At 43.4% G+C, this 24,526-nt stretch overlaps 1 protein-coding gene across 1 annotated transcript in view; it reads left to right on the top strand.

Annotated features, from left to right (window-relative positions):
* Nucleotides 1–24,526, top strand: part of FER (FER tyrosine kinase) — a 612,331-nt gene that overhangs the window by 189,672 nt on the left and 398,133 nt on the right. Inside the window, exon 10 of the mRNA XM_029572126.1 lies at nucleotides 225–414. Coding sequence (XP_029427986.1) covers nucleotides 225–414 — 190 coding nt within the window. The remainder of the gene's footprint in view (nucleotides 1–224; nucleotides 415–24,526) is intronic.

Raw genomic sequence — 24,526 nt, 5'->3', positions numbered from 1 at the left:
TTCAGCTCTCGCTTTCACCTAGGGGTACACATGCTATTAGTTTGGAAACTGGGGTGTAAAATTCTCCTGGCAGGTTTAGTGTTCATGCTAGAAAAACCAGGAGGATATAATAGGCTTTAAAACTGAAGCCCAAAAACAGAGTTTTGAATACTGTTACTATTTTATCACTGACTACTCAAGCTGATAAATCTTAACCAGTTTCCCTTCTTGCCTCTTGGTTCTAGTATTGTGCTTTTGCTGAGCCATAAGCAATCTCTGGAAGAGCTCAAGCAAACCGTTCAGCAGTTGAAATGCACCGAGGCTAAGCTTGCAGCTCAGAAAGAACTTCTTGATCAAAAGGTGCAAGACAATGATGGAAAAGAGCCGCCTCCTGTTGTAAATTATGAAGAAGATGCCAGATCAGTCACTTCTATGGCAAGTGTATTTACTTTAAAAGCCAGCATTCCTAAAGCTGAAGCTGCACTTCAGTGTAGCCATCTTGAATGCTGACTATGAGGAAATGTTCTTTGATGTATAAAACTAATTTATACTACTGTTCGTTCTTAGGAGGTAAAAATTCATTTAGAAAACTGTTCCTTTGTTTTGTGGGTAGCCTGTTGCCAAAAAATCCACAGTATTCTGCATTTTGTTTGCTTCTTTTTGTCTGATATCCGTGTTAGATTTTTATTTAAATTAAGTGGTTTTCTGGGCCCCTTCTTTAGCATGTTTTGTTTTTATCTTTTGTTTACCCTCTGATTTGTGATAGCAGAGTTTATATTGACGGTTTAAGATGATATTGTTTAATCATAGCTATACAAAAATAGTTCAAATTAGTTTTTTTTTTTTTTTTTTTTTTTTTAAATGTCAGTCAAACTATGGCACAGATTTATTAAGCTCTGATAATGTATTTGTGCACATAAATCACCAATTTTGGCATTTAATACACACAAATTTGGCTCTTTGCAAACATGGTAATGGGCTGTGTTACATGCAGGTGCATACAAAGTAACTCACTGCTATGCCAATGAGTAGCATGGCTGATGAATAAGAGGTGTAGCTAATTTTCTGCTGGGAGTGTCAATGGGCAGGGTGCCTGGTGGTGCTACTGGCCATCACGTTAAAAGGGCTGCAAGGCTCTGTAGCATGCTTCCCCCTTCCTTTCCGCCCACTGGGCACATTCCTATTCAAAATTGTTCCCTGTTCATAACCCAGCAACTAACCCTGCCCCGGCCTCCACACCTTCCTCCCATTCACAGTATTTCAACTCTTCCTGAGGATTGTCCCCCAGCCCTGCTGCCATGCAAAATATTTCAGTTCCTCCTGGGGATTCCCTGTATCACCTTATCTCCATATGCCTAGTGATCCCCACTCTCTCGTGCCCCACTGGTGCCAAAATCCATAATGGTACCAGCTGACCCCTAACTCTTCTTTGACCAGCATAAAAGGAAAACCTGCTGTTTACATTGTCTTACTAAATATGAACCTGTGGACAGTTGTGAGCAGAATACTGGGAGTCTCATGCTGTGCGTAAATGCTTCAGAAAGCAGGACAGTACTCTGCCAAGAAACCTCTGTGTTTTTATACTATATACTTATGGTTTGGCTGTTTATAATAGGATACTGTGAAGGCTGTGATATTTTTTCTTGGACATATAAATTTTACCTTTAGATGTTATTTTACTTGAACTTTTGAAACTTCATAGGTCTCTTCTTTTAGATATCTCTGCAGCAGTACAGAGGATGTAAATATATTCAAAGAAGCTTTTTCTTCATAATAGTATCCTGGTTTTTTCTTGATCTTTACAGCAACAAAGCATTTTAATTTGTATTTTATAATAGTAATTGTGACGTACACATTTGCTGTGAGCTGAGGCAATAGTTAAAATAGCAGGTTTTTTTTGGAAATTTGTTAGTTATAGAAGGGACTTGAGGTTCAGAGTGAAAGTAAATTTTTGAAAGCTCTTACCAGTTAGCCATTCTGAACATGAGGACAGTTTTCCAAAAAACCTAAAATGGATACCTCATCAGTCTAAAGTTAGCTGGATATCAGGGATATTCAATGTGATAAACATCTATCTAAATAGCCCCAAATTAAGTTATCAGGGCAAACATATTTGAAATCTAACTGGCTATGTTTGAATATTGTCAGTTAGGGTTCAAAGTTATCCAGGAACTTGTACGTGGATAACTAACCTTTACTAGCTCTATTCAAAGAATAGAGTTAAGTAGTGATTCCCAAGGGGAAAAGAGTGGGCCTGCTGGCCTGAACCCTCATTTCCCCCCCCCCCCCCCCCCAAAAAAAAGCAATGAAACAAATACAAATATTGACCCTCCAGCCAATTTCTCCCTTCCCCCATAAATAGCGAGAAATTGTTGCAGGCCTATAGGCCCGAAAGGCTCCTCTCCCCAAATTGTAAAAATATACTGCAAATGACTGGCCCTGCAGAAGCCCCCTCTCCCCTTCCCCACTCCACTGTCAATCCAATCCAAGTCCCTTCTGCCCCAACCGGAACTCCCCAAACCCCTTACAGTGGCTGGGAGCACAGAAGAATTGTTGGCTTCCAGCACATCTAGTATTGCTGTCAAAGCAATATTGTGTTTCCTAGTGTGTAGACAGATGGACTCAGGACCAGTGGATTATGCTCTCCTGCCAGCAGATGGAGATGGAGCAAGCTGGCATTCCAGTACATATACTCCTGCAGTGACCCCAGCCTGCCAGTGTATTCTCCATCTCCAGCAGATGGTGGATATGCATCTCCCTATGGGGATTGCTTCAGATTTTGGATGGAGAATTAAAAAAAAAACTAAACAACAAAAAAACTAAACCTCTGCTCTCCTGTGGTGATATCAGATGGTCCCTCTGCCAGCTGAGAATTCCTGAGATGATTTCCGTGGTCCCTCAGATGTGTGCCTTGGTCCGGTAGCTAGTTTTTCTAGTGTGGACTTAGCTGATTGTACAGCTTAAAGGCAGTGGGTGCAGGAGGCTGAGCGCGGCGGTGATGGTACATGCCCTTTTCCCCCTGCAGCCGAAGACAGTCTCTGTACTTAGCCAGTAAGGGCTGAGCTCAGGTAAGTTTTGGGGGGGAAAAAAAAGAAAAAATGTAATAAAGGCAGAGACAGTGTAGAGGGGTTTTGTAGGACTTCCTCCGGTCTCTGTGCTCGGTGCGCCGTTCCTGCTCCTGTTGGGGTTAGGGGAACTGGGCAGCCTGGTGGGTTGAGCGGCCCGGGTGGGCTAGGCCTCACAGTTAGGCTTTTTCCTGTGCACTGCATGATAGGCTGTGGTGGCATTTTTGCGTGCTTTTGTGCGTATTCGACTACCTTCTACAGGAACGTCTGTGTGCGCGGTGTGTTTGACTTTGCGCACACATTGTGTGCTCAGTTTTGTGCGTACATTTTTAATATAATTGGTGCTGCGCACAGTTTGTGCGTGTATTTTTGTGGCACTTACTCTTGTGGTGCCTAATTTTTATGTGCATAAATTTTGTGCACTTGAAATTTTTCAGCGCGAGCCGGCTGGACACACATTCTCCGTCGGCTGTGCACTGATGGTGCCAGTGAGCAAGAATCCTAAGCTCCTTTCTCTCTGTGTTGCCTGTCATATTTGGTGCTGCTTAGAGGCTCAGGGAGATTTGTCTTCCTCTGATTTTACTAAGCCTAGGTCTTCCCAGCCTGATGAGGGTCTGGCTAAGGATTTGTCTGGAGGTACGCCAGACCTTGCAACTTCCTTAATTGGTTTCTCTGCAGGAGGCAGCTCAGAGTGCCCCACTCTAGTTCCTTCTGGATTTGGCCTAGATCCTTTACCTTTTCTTAGGATTGCAAGCCTTGAAAAAACTCTACCTTTTTTCAGGCGCAGTCCTCAGCTTCAACCTATCCTGTCAGGTTGCTGTGCTGTCAGGTGCTGTGGGTGAAGATGCATATGTGTCCTCTTTGGCGCTCCCTGCTGTCTCGTTGGAACCTGCAGTCTCAGGACTATTTGGTTTGGCTTCACTTGCCAATGGAAATCTGCTCTCAACTCCAGTGGTGGTTGCAGGAGGATCATCCGAGAAAGGGTGCGGTAATAATGGGAGACTTCAATTACCAGCAAAAAATTAGTGGAAACCAAAATAATTTTATATTATAGCCTAAAAGGTGTCAGCAAGCCTGTCGTTGTGACACTTAGAAAGTGACTAACCGGTCTACACATCACCCACCTTCAAAAATTCTTTTTAATGAAATGTACTTTTTGTTTTGATTTTAAATTATTATAAAATATCTTCAAATATGCATTAGTGAAAGACTCTTCGCATTCTATTTCAACAGACCCAACACGGCCCGTGTTTCGCTGTGAAGCTTCTTCAGGGGCTTGCAGTGATATCAATAATAGCAAGTCACATCACTTATACCATTTTGAAATGGACACAGCTTCTCGATGTCTTTTCGCCGGAAGGCAAAGGCTCTTCCGGCGAAGAGACATCGAAACGCTGTGTCCATTTCAAAATGGTACAGTTGTTCAACGAATCCAGTCCTGTCCCCTGAGTAAAATTAATTCTTTGAAGTGCGGCAGCGACATCAAAAGAATTGGATTTTCTGAAGCGCGGTAGCACTGTCAACTACTAAGGGAAGTATCAGTTCCACATTAATTTTAAGAAAAATTAAGAAAAAGCAACAATATGAGAAAAAATGAAAAAGCATAATCTACCATATAAATGGGATGGGACAGACGTGCCGCAAATGCGCAGTAGAGAGCAGCTCTACTGCGCATGCGAGCACGTCGGCCAGAGTTGGCCTATTTAAAAAAAAATGGCCCCGTAGTGGCAGCAAGGACCCGGACCCGGACCGGCGGCGGCGAGGACCTGGATTCGTAGCGGCGGCAGTGCCGCCGCGCGCACACCATCCAAAGAGGTTGTGAATGAGCAGGGGAAGGGAGGAGTGAGAAGGGGGAGGGGGAAGTTGAAGGGGGAAGGGAGAATGAGGGGGGAGGGGAAAGGGAGAATGAGGGGGAGGGAAAAGGAGGGAAGGGGAAGGGAGAATGAGGGGGAGGGAAAAGGAGGGAAGGGGAAAGGGAGAATGAGGGGAGGTGGAAGGGAGAATGAGGGGGAGGTGGAAGGGAGAATGAGGTGGAGGTGGAAGGGAGAATGAGAGGAAGGGGAGGTAGAAGGGAGAATGAGGGGAAGGGAAAGGGAGAATGAGGTGGAGGTGGAAGGGGAGAGGAGGGAGAATGAGGTGGAAGGGAGAATGAGGGAGGAGGTGGAAGGGAGAATGAGAGGAAGGGGAGGTGGAAGGGAGAATGAGAGGAAGGGGAAAGGGAAGAAGAGAGAGAATGAGGGGGGAGGTGGAGGTGGGAGGGAGAATGAGGGGGAAGGAAATGGACCGAAATTTTTTTTTTTAATGTAGCCCGTTGTTACGGGCTTAACGGTTAGTTATTAATAAAAGGACTTGGACCGATGATTAAAAATGGTTAATACATAAAGTGGTTAATACATAAAGCTGTAATAGCTAGTATACCGTGGGTGTTATGACGGTCCTTCACACAAATTAATTCACATTAATAATAATATACAACACATTGAAGGAGAAACCATAGCTTCACAATGTATTTTTATGAGATATTGTGGTTCGTTGTGCATCAAGGTTAACTGTTATTACTTTTGTGGTAATTGAAATCTCCGATTATTATTGCACTGCCAAATTGGTTATCTTTCCTGATTAAGCATTTCATCATCTGTTTGACCATTTTGTCCAGGTGAACAGTAGTTTCTCACAGGACAAGCAGGATGGTAGTCCTCACAAATGGGTGACATCGAGGATGGAGCCCTGTACGGAAAACTTTTCTGTCAAAGTTTCAAAAAGCTTTGACTGACACTGGCACACTGGGTGCACTGAGCATGCCCAGCCTGCAATTATCCCTGTGAGCCACAGGTGTCTCCCTCAGTCTTCTTTTTTCCGCTCTGCAGTCAGCATAGCGGTTGGAGCTCTGTGAGGATTTTTTAACTAATTACCTCATGGAAACACTTAACTTTTCACTTCAAAAAACACTTTTCCCTGCACAGGTCTCCCTCCGCGTACGTTTTTACGACGCTCGGTGAGTACTAATTCTTATTTTTCGGTCGGTTCCTGTCACTATCTTAAGGCTGTTAACTGACTGAAGCCTTCCCTTCCCCCATTTTTCAGTTAGCTTTAAACAGCTTGCGAGTATCTCTGTGACACTCTGCTTGCTTATGCTAGTGGGGTAGGGATTTTTTCCTTAACTTTAGGACCTCTGTAGCTTCAAGTCCTTCGTTCCCTGGTACCCTCACGCAGTCGATACCCTATCGCTACACCGGGACCCTCCTAAACCGCCCTGGGCTTTTATATGTCATCAGCGCCCCTCCCCCCACGGTGCCCTGATGCCTTTATCCATGTTTTTTGCTTTTCAGTGCTACCAGGCTTTTTCCTCCTACGCACTGTTTTTTTCCTTGGGCTTCCTCTGTGCCGTCCCTACCCGGATGCATGCCATTGACGCACACGCTGTTAGTCACTGCCATGCATACTCGGGTCGCCGCCACCGCTGCCCGAGACACTTTTTAACGATCCCAGGGTCACTTCATCGATGCCACCCCCCCTTTTGGGGATGCCATCGATGCCCCATCCTCCCCACCGATGTCCAGCCCTTTTCCATCGGTGGGCATCGGTGCCACATCGATTCGTCGGTGGGCATCGATGCCGGATGGTCCCCATCGGTGGACATCGGTGCCGGATGGTCCCCATCGGTGGACATCGGTGCCGGATGGCTTGTCCGTCGATGGCATTGGTGCCGGATGGCCGTCCGTCGATGGCATCGGTGCCAGGTCCTTTTGCATCGATGGACACCGATGCCCAGGTGTTTCATCCATGGGCATCTATGTTAGAATGCATCCACCGAGGGCAGTCGATGCCAGGCTGCTCCCATCGGTGAAATTCGATGCCCAGGTGGGTCCCATCGGTGGGTATCCATGCCGGCTCGATTCCGTGGATGGGCGTTGATGCCAATGCCAGCCTTATGGCTGGCATCGATGCCCATGCCGATTCCAGGACTGGCGTTGATGCCGGGATGGAATTCATCGACTGGGAGATCCATGCCATCGATTCCATACGTGTCCATATCGATGCCACTGACACACGTGTCTGGGGCACCGATGCCATGTACACTTGGAAATCTGAGTCTGTCCAAATCGATACCGTCAACGTCTGTGGCCCTATAGTTGATGCCCGTGGCCATGCCACAAACAGCATAAATGCCCGCCTCCATGCATCGATGCCCTCGACACCTCCGTTTTCCTTCGGTGTCCTTGACGCCCTATTGATTCGACTTCGACTCAGTCGATGCCGGTATCTTTTTCAATAACGGCAATGTTTTTCGATTATTCGATTCCACATCGTTTCAAAGATACCTATGCCACTGCTGTCAGTGCCCGTCACTGTCATCATTCTCCTGGCCAGTCATCGACGATTTTTCATATCCATTTTGATGATATCCTCGAAGCCCCTTAGGTTGCCTTCAATATCGTCAATACCGATATAGCACCGCCACATAATACCCTCGCCTCCTCACATTGCTCCACGCTTTGGGTTCTTTTTTAAGCCCCGTATTAGCTTAAGACACTCCATTGTGTCAGGAGCAGAGCAGGCGTGCTGACAGTTCGTCATCGATCGCCTTCCAGGACGACGAGGGCTTCCATCTCGGCGCTGGGGAAAGACCGGGCCGAGCACCGTGGCACCCATCATCGCCGACATCGTGATCGTCCGCCGCTGACGCCATCCAGCACATCAGTGCCATCCTTCTCCAGGCTGGACAACGCTCGGGCAGAGCGACATCACCACTGCCATCAGCACTGTTCCTACAGTTTTGGCAGTCCTTGGTGATCCAGAACTTCCGGATCCAGGTCCGACAGCTTCTGCATTGGCGTCACGACACATCGAGCCGCTGCGACGAGGGAAGGGAACATGAGTTCCGTTAGGGCTCCTCTGTTCCTGGCGTGCCCCACCGTCAAGTGGTGTGGGACTATGGCCATCTGTTACACTTAGCAGTCTAAACGCCACTCACGCCTGGCCTGTCTCCTCTGTACCTGTGCCACCATACCGGGTTTCAGAGCGAGATGGACGTTTACGTCCCCGGCCTTACCCTCGAGGACTCCGGAGACCGTCGGAGTCAACAATCTTCACCGGCTCGTCTTGCGGCGATCCACGTCGGATGGTAAGTACCCCGCTTCGGCGGCATTCCCATAGAGTTGTGTTCTCCCATTCGGACCGTGGTTCGAAAAGTTCTGGGTCATGTGCCTTTTAGAACTGTATTAGTGTCACATATCGCTATGTTAGCCACAATATCAGGAGAACCCCTCTATCTTCTTGGGATTGCAGCAGGGCTTCTTCTCTTGTCAGTAACAAGTCCCTTTGCCGACCAATGCTCTGACTCTTGGTTCCCTCCCAACCAAGGTCCAGCTGCATTGGCTGATCTGCTAAACATGAGATTCAGCAACCATTGCCCCATGTACAAGTCCACCTTGAGGCCTGGCCACAGGTCTCAGTGTCTCCTTGTACAGCATACAGAAATGCGGGTACCACTTACCGCTCACACACCTGCAGGAGCCTACATGATATCCTCCATTGGGACACCTCCTGGTCTCCCATCTGGTCAGATATCAGAGCGGCCACCCCACCTTGTACCAAAGTCCCGGTACACTCCCCCAGGCGCTACGAAGTGCAGAGGGGAGAAGGGAGGGGGGTTGGGGAGTTTTAATTGCACTATTCTTTCTTTTAAGAGAAAATAGTTACTCTCCGCACATCCTGGACCTAAGAAAATCCAACTTTCTTTAGACGTCACAGGTACAATGGTATCTTTGGTTACCATCACTCCATACTGCAGTAAGTACATTATTTTAATGTTTCTATGTGCTTTATGGTGAGTCAACATTACAACCCCAAGCTCTGCCGCTGGCACCAGCTTCGGTAAGTGAACTGTCTCTTGCATCACTGTTGGTGAATGCTGTTTTCTCTGCGGAGTGTAACATCATTCACTTTCATTGCATAGACTACTGCTAACCACTTTCAGTACATGCAAGGAGCTCTCACTTTTTTCAGGACTCACTATACATTTACTAACTGGGATTACTGTCACTGCCATAAATCCCTTCTGTAACACTTCTGGACACCACAGTCTTAAGACCCTCTTGTCCAGCATGCGCACAGACATTCTGATACATTGTTATATGTCCCTGCGCATATTTTCCATAACCTCAGCCTTTCAACTTTTCATGGTTGGGCTATGGGGTTTCTTCCCACTATGCATTTTTCTCATAATTCAAAACTGCTATGGGTTATATTCAGTGACATTCTATACTCAATGGACCTAAGTGGTTTCATTGCTTTCGTCCTTGATTCTTATCCCAGTTCGAACTAGGACCTAGTCTCCTTCGACTCATGCTCGCAATTCCTTAGGGTTATAAAGTTTCTCCTGAAAGCTGTCAACCCATTATGCATCTATTGCACTCCAGCATAGTTTCTCATAAACGTCCTGGACGTTGCACCCATGAGTTATGCCCTTATGCCTTCCAATACTGCTTTTGCAACAATTCTTTGTGCATACAGACAGACAGCATAGGGACAATGTGCTTTCCAACTCATAAGCACGCATTACCTCTTAGCTGTTCTGCTAGACAGCTGCGCAGCTCTACCCTTGGCCCTTGTTCACTTCATGCGTCCTTGGGCCACATATCTAAGAGATTTAATGAACGCTCTATCTGACCTTCTCCACGTAGGTTCTATCCTCTCGAATGGTCTCAATTACATGTGTACAGGGCAAATCTTTTAACGCTGAGTTTAACTAAACTTTCCTCTGCGTCTGCATCATTCCATACGATGCACAGGTTCTGCTCCCTACACATGTTTCCTATGCGTTCCCTTAGATGCCTTTTCTTCCATCAAAGGCCTCTTCAATATATCTCTTCTGCTGCCTCTCGTAGCCAGCATTCTTCTAATGTTGAACTGGGATGGGGTTCAGTATTCTTTTCCCCACTCCCTGACTGAGATCAGTATGCTTTCCCATACTTCTCAATCCATCATATCAGTAACCTTTTATTCCCTCACCAGTCAGTCCCAAATCATAGACTTACTGATGTTCTTAGGTTCTGGTAGCGTCACAAAACCTTCTAAACATAAATCTTGCCGTTTAATATGGCAGGCTTTACCTCCTGACGCTTAAAAAAAAAAAAAAAAAAAAAAGAGGTATTACCCCTTTTACTTTTCCACCATTTTTTCTTACTCCCTCGGATTCTGTTCTCCAGACATCCTCCACATAGATACACCTTTCTCTTAGGAGGTGTATCGTTTTGGGAGTTGGGTTCCCGTTTTCGGTAATCCTCTCTGAGTCGGCTTACCATGGATTATCCACTGATCAAGCCGCCTCTATTTCTCTAATCACGGAATGAACATATATATTCTCCTTATAAGTCTCATACATTCTACGTTTGAGCCTTTCCATTCCTCTCTTCCACAGTTTGGCAAGGGAACTTCTTTCCCTCTTAATGTCATTCCTGCCAGCAGGGTCCGTGAGTTATGCACTCTTTCCATACTCACCTGACTCCGTTCCTCTGCCACTGAGTAGTTCTACGCATTCAACTTTCTATCCTTTTCAGGTAGATGTTGTATCTCCTTTCCTCAGGAAATACTCTATTAATTTTTCCTAACCTCTCTCTCTCGCCCTAGGGAGAGACTGGGTTTTCCACATTCCTGGACAGTAATGCTGCGCTTACATTCTATCTACATTGCACTGCATTCCATGTGAATTCCACTTGACTCTTTCCTTCATGCAAGGGTCAAGCTGCTACTTCCAGTGGCCACACAGACCTAATCCTTCTGATTAAGTGGTCTATATTTCCTTTCCTACCAACAAGCAGACATTTCACTACAACACTGTGGGTATCCACATACTGTTGTGTCCGTCTTAGCCTTAACAGCTTCCCTTTGGTTACTGCTGCTTGTACTTTTTTATCAGGTTGCAGCCTGGAGTCCTCTCCATACCTTCGCAGCCTATTATTGCTTACATTTGACTAGCCGGCATGCTCCATGTTTGGCCAGTCCGCCTACTCTTACTTTTTTCAATTCACTACCCAACATCCTTCCACGAACCCATTATGGTGTTGCGGATGCCCTCCGTTCCCATTTCCACCTCAGTCGTTACGCCTTTGCGCATCTGCGGTGTATCTGGTGCATTCCCGGGCATCCTCAGCTCGGTACTCACCCATTTGTGAGGACTACCATCCTGCTTGTCCTGTGAGAAAGCAAATGTTGCTTACCTGATGTAACAGGTGTTCTCACAGGACAGCAGGATGTTAGTCCTCACGAAACCCGCCCGCCACCCCGCGGAGTTGGGTCTGTATACTTTTATTTTAGTTTCGCTTGCGCTTTTTAGCTATAAGACGAGACTGAGGGAGACACCTGTGGCTCACAGGGATAATTGCAGGCTGGGCATGCTCAGTGCACCCAGTGTGCCAGTGTCAGTCAAAGCTTGTTGAAACTTTGACAGAAAAGTTTTCCGTACAGGGCTCCATCCTCGATGTCACCCATTTGTGAGGACTAACATCCTGCTGTCCTGTGAGAACACCTGTTACATCAGGTAAGCAACATTTGCTATACTCCTATCATTATACTCTTACCTAACACACATGGGATTTCTACCCATATAGATTCTACTGAGCATTTAGTCTCTTGTATGATCTTTATCCTGTTGGACTCTATACCCTCCCGGACATAAAGTGCCACACCCCCACCATGTTCACCCTCCCTATCATTGCGATATAATTTGTACCCTGATATAGCACTGTTGCATTGGTTATCCTCCTTCCACCAAGTCTCTGTGATGCCAATTATGTCAATCTCATCATTTGCTGCTATACACTCTAACTCTCCCATCTTATTTCATAGACTTCTGGCATTGGCATACAGACATTTCAGAGTGTGTTTTTTGTTTGTATTAACAGCCTGCTTTTCAGTTGCTAGGGATAATTCGGAAATCATTAGCTTCGGTGATTTTTTACATATAGGCACATGGACTATGTTTGCTTTTAATGGAACCTCTCTGTTGGGATGCCCTAACTCTCCTGTTTCATTAGTATCCTTCAAGGATACATTTCTCCGAACCATGCACTGCTGGGTGATTGTCGGCTTTCCCTCTTGTTCTAGTTTAAAAGCTGCTCTATCTCCTTTTTGAAAGTTAGTGCCAGCAGCTTGGTTCCACTCTGGTTAAGGTGGAGCCCATCCTTTTGGAAAAGTCTCCCCTGTAGTTCCTAATAAAGCTGAATCCCTCTTCCCTGCACCATCGTCTCATCCATGCATTGAAACTCTGGAGCTCTGCCTGCCTCTGGGGACCTGCACGTGTAACAGGAAGCATTTCAGAGAATGCCACCTTAGAGGTTCTGGATTTCAGCTTCCTGCCTAAAATCCTAAATTTGGCTTCCAGAACCTCTCTCCCACATTTTCCTATGTTGTTGGTGCCCACATGTACCAAGACAGCCGGCTCCTCCCCAGCATTGTCTATAATCCTATGTAGGTGACGCGTGAGGTCTGCCACCTTTGCACCAGGCAGGCAAGTTACCAGGCGGTCCTCACGTCCAGCAGCCACCCTGCTATCTACATTTCTAATAATCGAATCACCAACTATGATGGCTGACCTAACCCTTCCCTCCTGGGCAGTAGGCCTGGGAGACTTGTCCTCAGTGCGAGAGGACAATACATCACCTGGAGAGCACGTCCTTGCTACAGGATCACTTCCTGCTACATCATGGTGATGTTCTCCTACTGGGAAACCTTTCTGATCCAAGGCAGCATTGGGGTTGCCAGACTGGATTTGGGACTTGGCTACTATGTCCCTGAAGGCCTCACCAATGTACCTCTCTGTCTGCCTCAGCTCCTCCAAGTCTGCTACTCTAGCTTCCAGAGATTAGATTTGTTCTCTGAGAGCCAGGAGCTCTTTGCACCAAGTGCACACATACAATCTCTCACCGGCGGGCAAAAAATCATACATGTGACACTCAATGCAAAAGAATGGAAAGCCCCCCTCTTGCTGCTGGACTGCTGCCTTCATCTTAGTTTTATTGAGTTCCTAATTAAGTTTAGGATACTAAGGGAGTTGGAATGAGAGTACTTTAAATGTACAGGTGAATTTACTAATTAATCAGATAGTGTCCTACAAGGGGATGATTACATTTTCAATAACTGCTGGTACAATAGTATGATTTAGATAAGACCCTGATTGATTTTTAATCAGAAAGTGTCTCGTGCCTAAAAATCAAGGGTTGAGTGGGTTGGAAAGGCAGACCCTAGAATTAACTATCTCTGGCTTGCTTATTATCTCAGACACTCACAAACTCTAAAGAATATATCCCTTAATTTCACCTTTCACCAAACATTTATAAGCCCAAAAATTTCTGAAAATTATACTTACCAATCTTCTTTAACCACCTATAAATTAATCTTCACTCAGTTAATGGAAGGGTTTGAGAGTCGCTTCCGGTCCTCCTCTACTGCAAAGGGGGCGGAGCCTCTGGAACCTGGGGCTGTCGACATCAATCCCTGGATTGCTTGCAGTGACTTCTGGACTCCTCTCCCGGGGGTTGCTGGGAGCAGTATGCTGATGAGCCTTCCGGTCCTCCTCTACTGCCATATAAGAATTTGTTGAATCAGGGACCTGTTCTTCATGAAGATCCAACTCTGTTTTGACTTACGGTTTGGCCCTTGAGAGGGCTCGCTTGTTGAAGCATGGATATTCTTCTGGAATGATTGCTTCTTTGCTCCACGCTCGAAAGTTGTCCACTTCCTTAGCCTATCTGCAGGTTTGGAGAGTATTTGACGCCTGGTGTGAGGATCGTGGTGGTCTTTCTCGTTCGGTTAGGATTCCGCTCATTTTAGAATTTTTACAGGATGGGTTAAATAAATGCTTGGCCCTTAATTTCTTGAAAGTACAGGTTGTGGTTCTTACCTGATTCAGGGGCCAGGTGAATGGTTCATCCTGATGTGGCCCGTTACTTGAAAGGAGTGAAGCATCTTCGGCCGCCCTTGAGGTTGCCGGTTCCATTGTGAAGTCTTAACCTGGTGTTGGAATTCTTGGCAGGCCCTACGTTCCAATCACAGCATAGCCTTTCCTTGCGGTTATTGACTTTGAAAACAGTGTTCCTGGTGGCTATATGTTCTGTGCTTCGAATTTTTGAGCTGCAGGCCTTGTCTTGCTAGGAGCTGTTCATTCGGGTGACTGCAGAGTTGTTACAACTGCATACTGTTCCATCCTTCTTGCCTAAGGTGGTCTTGGAATTTCATTTGAATCAGTCCATTTCCTTGCCATCCTTGGATAAGGTCAGAGATACAGAGGAGTATCACTTCTTGCGTCCCATGGATGTCAAGAGACATGTTGTGCAGTATCTGGAGGTTTCTGAACTTTTCTGAAAGACAGATCGTCTGTTTGTCCTTCATGGTGGAAGGAAGCATGGTGAACGAGCTTCGTGGGCTACAATAGCTCACTGGATTAGGGAGGTAATCACAGCCGCATATATGGATGCTGAAACGCCGTCAGCTACTCAGGTTAAGGCTCATTCCACTAGGTCTCAAGCAGTGTCATGGGTTGAGATTAGTTTGTTATTCCCTGTCGACATTTGCCAAGTTGGGAAGTTGCCCTCCTTACATACTTTTTCCAGGTTTTATTGTCTGGATGTGCAGGCCTGGGAGGACGCAGCCTTTGCACGTGCAGTGTTGACTGGACTATGGGCAGCCTTCCACCCTGTTCAGGGGTAGCTTTGGTTCATCCCACTGGTCTGAGTCCATCTGTCGACAAGCTAGGAAAGGAGAAATTACAACTTACCTGATAATTTTGTTTTCCTTAGTATAGACAGATGGTCTCAGCTTCTCGCCTTCGGCTGCTGAATGATGGTGTCAGCAGTCCTCCTGTGGGGCTATCTATTCCAGGAGATTACTGGTAAGTGTTCATCCAGTCCATAGATTAGGATACATACATTGCTTAAGTTCAACATTTCCAGTTGGTTGAGTACAGTAATGGTTGACTTTTTAATCAAGTTTTTTGCTAGTCTGTCCACAATTGCTTTTTGAAGAGACTACTAGCTAGGGTCATTGCAGGAGTATATATACTGTGATGTCAGCTTGCTCCATCTCCATCTGCTGGCAGGGGAGCATAATCTCTGCTCAACAATGTTTCTTAACACCAAGGATTTCTTTTTCTTTCTTCCTCTTCCTACATATCCAAGTCCATCTTTCCTGGTCTGCTAAAATGACTATATAGCCTAATTAGTTGTTTAGTTGCTTAGCTTTCACCAAGCCTCCCACGAATTAAGTTGACAGCTTTTTGGAGATATTATGTTTGCTTTATTGTAACTTGCTTAGAGTGTTATGGGTATAAGGTAAAGAATAAATTTGAAGAAGTAATCTATTTTGGGAAAAATGTAAGCATAAATTAAAGAAACAAGTTCTATATAATTTGTAAAGGGGCACTTAAACTTAGGTAGATTAAAGAAAGCAGATTTAGAATTAATCTGTCGCTGGGAATTCATGTATCACCAGTAATCCCAAAGCACCCCTAGGCTGTGAGAGCCTGGGAGCAAAATACACATGATACTCCATTGAGGTTCACTTTACCCTTAAAATCCTCTAACATTTCATTTCCCACCTACAATAATTCTGTCTTGGCAGGATTTAGGGCAAGTGTAAAGGTCTTCAGCCAAGTACAGTTTTCTCTAGATATTGAACTTCTTAAACTACCAGTGGATTAGAGCCAGATTTCATGTTGAATTACAGATCATCAGCATACATGAAGTAGAAACCATTACAATCTGTGATGAATTTTCCCAGGGGTCTCCTATAGATATTAAAAAGCAATGGAGACAATATGGACCCTTGGAGTACTCTACAATCTAGAGGTCATGGATTGGAGCAAAAATCTCCAATAGCTACCTTTTGGGTTAAATTCAAGAGATAAAGACTGGAACCATTTAAAAGTCAAGCCTCGGACACCCTGAACATGTTGCTACCATAGCAATATTGCATGATCCAGGATATCAGGCAAATGAAGCAGCATCAGCATAATGGGAAATCTCTGATCAGGTTTATGACAATCCAATAGAGTTAACAAGAAAATCTCTGTATTATGTCCCCTGCAAAAACCTGAATGCAGGGAATCAGTAAGATAATTTGAAACTAAAAATTGCATTAGCTGTTTTTCAGCAACCTTTTTAATTATCTTCCAGAAAGATTGGGAAAAATACAGGGCGTCTCTAAGGGAGTGATGGGAATTATAAAGCTAATTTAATTGGGTGGATATACGGTCTTTTTCTGCTGTCATGTTTCTTTGTTAAAAGGAATGTTAGAGGCTAGTCTAAAATAGCCAGCATCCTGTATAGATAACGACATTTTCAAAATAGGATTAATGATCGTGTGTTTACAATCTGATTGGAAAATGCCAAAGATGAGTCATCATTCACTATCAAACTAATCTAATCCAAAAAAAAGCTCAAATTTTCTTTAAAAAGCAACACAGGGTAAACTATTATTGAAGGATTAAGAATTGCACTATTTTTTTCACAATACTAATTTAGAAGGAAAATTAGAGAAAATTAAAGAAAATCATTTTTTCATAATTTATTTTCTACTCTTAAAAGCATATGGGACAATTTTTAAACAGCTCGAGTAATTGCAAACTATGATAACTATTTAAACGTGCACACACATTCCCTAAAATTAAGAAAATAGGAAGGCACATAAGTGCTGCCAAATTAGATGTAAAATGTTAATAAAGCTAAGCAGAGGCTTGCCAAAAAGGCAAAAGCTTAATAATAAAAAAGTTTTCAAGTGCATTAAAAAAAAAAAAAAAAAAAAAAAAAAAAAAAAAAAGAAACCTGCAAGGTAATCAGTTGGTCTGTTAGATGATTGAGGGTTAAAAGGTGTGCTCAGGAGAGGATAAGACCATAGCAAAGACAAATTTCACCCAGAATATTACTGTTCCCCAAGCATATGTGTGTGAGTGAGATAGCATGTATGTGAATGATTGAGAGCCTGTATATGTGAAAGTGACTATGCGTGTGATTGACAACTGGTTTAGGTGAGGGAGCATGTGAGTATGTAATTGAGAGCATGTGAGGAAGTGAGAGAAAGAGAGCATGTTTGTAAGCATGTGAATGAGTCTGTGTATGAGAGAAAAAGACAGCATGTATGTGTGTGAAAGCCTGTGTGTGTAAGTGTGAAAAGATAGACACCATGTGTGTAAATGTGTAATTAAGAACCTATATAAGTGAGAGAGAAAAAGCATATGTATATCTGAGCGATTGAGAGCCAGTGTGAGAGAGAGAGAGAGAGGAGAAAGTTGCAAGCAAACCATCCCTCCTCCTGCTAATTCAAAACAATCTCAGGGCACCTGGATATTGAATGTTCCCAGGTATGCAGAGCAAAACATTTTTTGTATCCTTATTATTTTTCATTACTGGGACTTTGCGTCTGCTATTTTGAAATATTTTATTGGTATCTAGAGATTTTTGATTTGAGTTTTTAATTATTGGATATTCCATTCATCCGCTGTTTTGAAATAATCTGTTCTTTTTGTTAGCATGGTTTTACTGCTACTGATTTTATATTTCTTGCTTTGTTTTATAAGGATGGGTGATGTTTCTTTTTTTCCTTTGTTGCACTGCATACAGAGACTCTGACTTGTTGCGGTTTCCAATTCAGTTTTTGTCAGATTGCTTCTAGTTATGCGTTTTGGTCTCTTTATTCTTTGTTAGGTGAGGGTCAGCACATGTGATTCCGGTGAGGTTTTCTGCTGGCATGGAGTTTCTGTGTAGGGCTCTATAGCAACCTGACTTGGTCCATTTTCCTAATAGGAGATGTATTGGTGTCTTAAGGCCTGGTGTAATATTTTCAGTGTTGCCTTTTCTTAGGTAAGGTGTTTACTGTTTAAGTGCTAGTTGATGCTGTTTTGGTATAGGATATTTGCTATTTATGCAATTTCTGTTCAGACAGACATTCTTAACAATAAAAATAATACTGGACCTTTATTTTTTTATTTCCGCCATGAATTGTAATGAGCAGTGTGTCACACGTGAGAGTGTGGTCTGTCAGGTGTGTCATGATGGGAAAAAGGTTGACAACTACTGCTCTAGACCATTCCTCAAGTTTCACCAGATTGCTCTTCATGTTTTCCATACCTTCTATGGCTTCTTCCCTGTTGCAGATTTTGGTATCTTACTCAATTTTGCTTATAAAAATCTTGACTATAACTGGACTCTGGACTGTTTCCTGTAGCTCACCACTGGTAAACTATCATATATACGCACCTTCTGTGACAAAAGAAAAGGACAATACCAATGTTGGCAAAAAAAACCAAGCAACAAACAAACAAAAAGAAATTCCCCAGAAAGTATTGCCTTTAGAGCCTCGGCTGTCTCCACCTCCTTTTAAGCTTTGATAGCATGTTGGATTCCAATACATTTAATTCTCTTTTTTTAGTTGCAGCCATCTCCAGGATGGATTGCCTGACTTACGGTTTGGTGCTTTGACTTCATGACTGCTTCTGAAGAACAGAAGGCATGGTATTAACATTAGCTAGTTAGTTATGTTTAATTTAGTACAGATTCAATAATGAGACAATATAAGGCTAGAAGCAATGGGATAGTAAGGCCCTTGCTGTATTTCTGTACTATCCCTCTTCCTCTACACAAACATGAGTCTTAGTCCTATCTGAAAACAGATATTTGAATTTTTAACTGTCCTGCTTTCTCCTTTTCAACTTTACTTCTTTTATAATTAGAATGTAGCAAGGCCTCTTAAAAAGTTGTACAATACTTTGTGCATGATTCATTTTATATTGAAGATATTTCTATTGTAGAGGCAAAAATAATATTGGCTGAGCAATTTATTTTAAGTGGTATGCTTTTATTGTCTTTTGAGAAGGTGCTGTCAGTATGCCTTAATGTTTTATCGTTACTGAGATATTTTTTGATACACTATGTTCAACCTACTTTATTACTGATAAAATATTCTGTGTCTCTATTTATCTCTGGGGAAAGAAAAAGTTTTATGGGAAAAAAATTGTTGAATAACTCTATCACACTTGTTCATGGTCTAATGACAAAAGGTGAAATACTTATAATCATGAAATCCTTTTGCCTGCATTGAGTGAAATGGCACTTATAAAACTTTTGTTTATAGTAACAAAGAGACAGTGAAGAACATTTGACATATGAGCAGAAATTTCAGATGGAAAATCATTGAATACTGGAGTTTTATGTTATGAAGTTTTCAATTTTGGTGTCATTTGAAGTGCTTAAATCTTTCCTCTTAAAATTAAGAGCAGTGGACAAAAGACTGCTTTTCTATCAGATATTATCAAGTGCTGTCTTCATTACAAAGGTTATCAACTATCCTGATCTCTCTGTGCTCGGCTTTTCTCTAGGTTTCTGGAATGGGTGTCTAGGCTTGGCAATCGGGGATGTCCTGAAGGGAAGGTGCTTACTTGAGAGGCAGGGTGGAGACATGATGGCAAAGTCAGAAACTGGAGAGTCACCAGGAGCAACACATGGGATAGGAACTCTTGATCCGGACACAAGCAGGACACTCGAAACTGAACTGTGAAGCAGGAAGCTTTATGTGCAGGAATGCTGTGCAGGAATCTTCAAATACAAATGCAGGAAACTTGGATCAGGACTACATTAATCAGAGCAAGGCTTGAATACTTAGATAAGGCAAGGCTTGGAAATTAGGAAACAAACCAGTTGTGCTTCCACAGGGCAGATGCCAAGGTGGCTGTTGAACCAGCACTATGTGTCCTCTAAGCATGCCTTATATTCTGCTGCGAATAAAGAGGCAGTGCTTGTCCAATCGGATGGCTGCGGGGGGGGGGGGGGGGGGTGTCTGACTGTCGTAGAAAACAGGTCAAATACACTGGAAATCCTGGGAAAGCTAACAGTCTCCGCAGCTCTGCTGCAGGTTCGCGCCTAGAAATCCCAGGGTCTTGGTTTCAAATCCTGTTGATCCTGACAGTTGCATTCCGGTTTCTAGGTCTGGATCTTTTTTAAATGTCATCGTTCCCGATGGGCTCTGCGTTTCTTTCCCATTTGCTTTTTACTATTCCCTCCAGTACTAGATTAGCTACCAGAACTGACTATATGATCAGCAGATCTTTTTTTCTTTTAACTAAGTCTTTTTTCCAGGTTTCTTCTCTCTGTCATCTTATGCATCTTTCATTTGAGATCTTTTTCCTTCAGTTAATCTTTACTGTTCTTCTATAACACCACATTTAAAATGTATGTTTTTTTTCTTTATGCTTTTTTTTTTTTTTTTTTACTACAAGCTATTTATCACATAGGATTAAAACTGGTCACATTAGAACAATTTGACTTAACGTATTCTATTTTACTACATATCTTAGAATTCATTTTGCTGTCAAACAAATACTGGGAGCAGAAAAGTTTGACTTAAAAAGCAGCTCCTACTGATTACACTGGTCTACATCAATTTTGCTGACTACAAGATAACATGTGATCTTTATGTATTTTGTGTGCTGAATTCAAAAATCACATCCGTTTCCTCCAGTCACATCCAGTTTTTCCACAAAACGCTGTCTACTCATAAACTCTTATGGCAATAAAGTAACATTATTATTTAGATATGCTGAATATGGAAAAAGATAATTAATGCGCAGAAAGACATGCTGAATACGCAAAAGGAAATGCTGAATATGCAGTTGGTATAACCAATAGGAAGACTGCTTATTAAACAGTTTAAAACTGCTGATGTCGGCATTTTGTGGCTATATAAGCAGTGAGAAAACCGATATAAGCAGTGAGAAAACCGATGGAAGCATTCAGTCATTCAAGAGGCTTAGAAGTTACAGCAGATTTAACTGTGTTAAATCTGTTTTTGTTGAATGTGTTATCCAACACTCGAATAGTTTGTGGACGGTGCCGGAATGATCCTGATATATTCTTTTAAATTTGTGGTTGTTTTACAACACCCAAACAAAGGACAAATATATCTGATTTTGTACGAAAACCTTATCATGCATATTTCAGGGTTAAACTGGGTGACCAGGACAAACCTTGGGTACCACATAAAGTGTGCAGGACATGTGTTGAAAACCTGAGACAGTGGACTAAATGTCAGAGAAAAAGTCTCAGCTTCAGAGTTCCAATGGTGTGGCGAGAGCCCCAAAACCATGTTGATGACTGCTACTTCTGCATGGTAATTATTACAGGCATGAATACAAAGACAAAATCTTCCATCCAGTACCCAAATCTCCCCTCAGCTATAAGACCGGTTGCTCACTGCGACGAAGTCCCTGTACCTATCTTCAGTTCTTTGGAAAGTTCCGACGATGATGAATTCTGTCATTCCAATTTTTACAAAGACTCCGAAGATTTTGTGGCCTCAGAAGTTGATGCCAGAATGTGCCAGCCATTCATCAAGCTGAGTTGAATGACCTGGTACGAGATCTTGATCTGCCAAAGTCGTCAGCAGAGTTACTGGGTTCAAGGCTAAAGGAAAAGAACCATTTGGCTCTCGGTACCACATTTATGTATTGTAACAGAGAAAGATCTTCTGAAATATTTCCATATGGACGAGGAGCTTGTATACTGCATCGACATCAAAGGACTTATTGAGTGAATGGGATGTGACAGTTGTGTAGCTGAATGGAGGCTTTTTATTGACAGTTCAAAGAGAAGTCTAAAGTGTGTGTTGCTTCACAATGGCAGTAAATTAGCTTCCATTCGTATTGCTCACTCGGTAAATATGAAAGAAACTTATGAATCCATGAGAACCATTCTCCAAAAAATCAAATATAATGATCATTGCTGGATTTTATGTGGTAATCTGAAGGTTATATCGATGCTTCTAGGACAACAAAGCGGTTACACAAAATTAACTTGCTTCTTGTGCCTTTGGGATAGCCGAGCAAAGGCAGAACATTATACAAGGAAAGAATGGCCCGCTAGAGAGAAATTTAAGATCTGTGAAAAGAATATTAAGAATGAACCACTTGTTAATCCTCAGTGTTGCTCCCCCCATTGTATATAAAATTGGGACTCATGAAACAGTTTGTTAGGGCTTTGGATCAAGATGGTGAGTGCTTCAAATACCTGTAAACCAAATGTCCTGCTCTTTCACATGAGAAGTTGAAAGCTGGCATATTTGATGGCCCGCAAATTAGGCTTCTAATCAAAGACAGAGAATTCCTCAATACAATGAAAACCATAAAAAAAAGATGCTTGGCCTGCTTTTTCTGACACGATTACAGACTTTCTTGGCAACTTCAGGGCCGAAAATTATAACCTTTTAGTTCAAAATTTGTTAATTGCTTTTTAAAGACTGGGAGCAAACATGAGTGTCAAATTGTATTTCCTTGATAGCCACCTGAACTACTTCCCCTCAAATCTTGGAGCTATGAGTGAAGAATAAGGAGAATGCTTTCACCAAGACATCAAGACCATAGAACATAGATATCAAGGCAGATGGAACACAAACATGATGGCAGACTAATGCTGGTGTTTACAGCGTGACAACCCTGATCATAACTATTCCAGAGCATCCAAAAAGAGAAAATTTTTCCCTAACAATTAATATTTACACAGCTATTGCTGTCGTGGTTAGACTCGTTTTTTAAATGAAACAAATTGGGGCAGATTTTAAAGGGGGGTGGGTACGCACGCCGAGCCTATTTTGCATAGGCCCAGCGATGCACGCATGTCCTGGGGCTTGAAAAAAGGGGCGGTGCGTGGGCTGTCAGGGGTGGGTCGGGGGCGTGGCCAGAGGCCTTCGTAGGGCCGCTAGGCCAGGGGATTGCGCTCCGGCAGTCGGCTGTCATGCGCAACCTACGCCTGCCCGGAGGCAGGTGCGACTTGTAAAACAAAGGTGAGGGGGGGTTTTAGGTAAGTCTGGGGGGCGGATTAGGGAGGGGAAGGTTGGGGGGGGGCGGAAGGAAAATTCCCTCCGAGGCTGTTCCGATTTTGGAGCGGCCTCAGGGAACGGGGAAAGCCATTGGGGCTCCCCTAGGGCTCGGTGCGCGCAAGTGCATAAGTGTGCACCCCCTTGCGCGCGTCTACTCCGGATTTTATAACATGCGCGCGGCTGCGCGCGCATGTTATAAAATCGGGCGTACCTCTTAAAATCTGGCCCATTACGTGCTATTGCTTCTTCAGAACTTCTTGTTACCCTTGATATTTGACTTCATAATCTTTAATCAAACATTTCTGATTTGTGAAAAAATTTGACGTATTGCATATTTTTTTAATTCATATTTGGAATCAGCACCTTTCATTTGGGTAAAATCAGCAAAAATAATTAGGTCAGCAGAAAACACTTTTTTTGCCAATGTAGACCAGTGTTATTGTCAGTAAGCACTTGGACAATTTTAGCCTATATGTAGCTGATCAAATCATTCATGATTATTAAACCTAATACATTGTGCACTGTGTCGAAGACAGTTAATTGCTTTTTTTTTTCTTTCCTGATAGTATAATTTTTTATCAACCACATTGAGATACCATTAGAAAAAAAACAGTGTTCCCCCTACCAGTGGGTCTTTAGATCTGATCTGATATGCCTTGGAAAAGTCACCACTTCCTGATGCTCAGGTCTCTACTAGTACCTGGACTTTGCTTGCAGCGACAAGACACACCAGCAGTGGCTCTTAAATGTACAGGTGCTCCTTTCTGAGACATAGGTAGTCATGCCTCTCCTACCTAGCCATTAGCATGAGCTTTGGAGTGTGGGAATTAATGCATTTCATGCAGGGTGTGGATAGCTGGGCCCTACTTTTGTGCAGCACTGTCAGGTGCCAGCAGATTCCACAGGTATTTGAATCTGTGACACTGGTAGGGAAGCTGCAGAAAAGCCATGAGAGTTAGGCAAAGGCCAGGGAATGTTTTCCCTCTGGTTGCTAGGGAATTAGACGTGCCCTTGGAAAGCCTCATAGGTCCAGCATAGGGTGTGCCCTGATTGGTGACTATATATGAAGAGCAACAGAGACAGATCTTTGCTAGTACAACCGTCTCTTGGGATATGTCCTCTGGAGTCTCTGCTTGTCTGGCCTTGTTCCTGCTATGCATCCATCTCTGCAGTCCTTGCTCCATGTCTTGCTCTTTGCTTCTTCCTCTGCAGTCCTGCTATTTGTGACCCAGTCTGACCACTCTGGGAAACAGGATGCTGTGCTCATTGGACCTTGGTCTAACCCAGCATAGCAGTTTGTATTTTCTTGAGCTCCCCTGATTATTGACTTTACTCCAAACACAGGCAAAGAATACTACTGGGGATAAGATACTGTACATGCTTAGCCTTTCTTTTCCTTCTCTAACCCTGGAATGTGGTTCTCATTCTATCTAAAGGAAGACAGTTTTTTTTTTTTTTTTTTAAATCATGCTGAATAATGCTGTACAGATTGGAAAAAATTAAATAAAAGATCAGTAGGTGGCGCTTAAGGTAAAAACAAACCAAAATGCTTAAAAATAATTTGCTCCTATGCTGTCAATGCTTTTTGCACCCAAATTGAAACAGATATTACAGAGACTATT

Source organism: Rhinatrema bivittatum, chromosome 1, assembly GCF_901001135.1.
Source record: "Rhinatrema bivittatum chromosome 1, aRhiBiv1.1, whole genome shotgun sequence".
Classification (NCBI taxonomy): domain Eukaryota; kingdom Metazoa; phylum Chordata; class Amphibia; order Gymnophiona; family Rhinatrematidae; genus Rhinatrema; species Rhinatrema bivittatum.
This window is presented reverse-complemented; position numbering and strand designations above follow the sequence as displayed.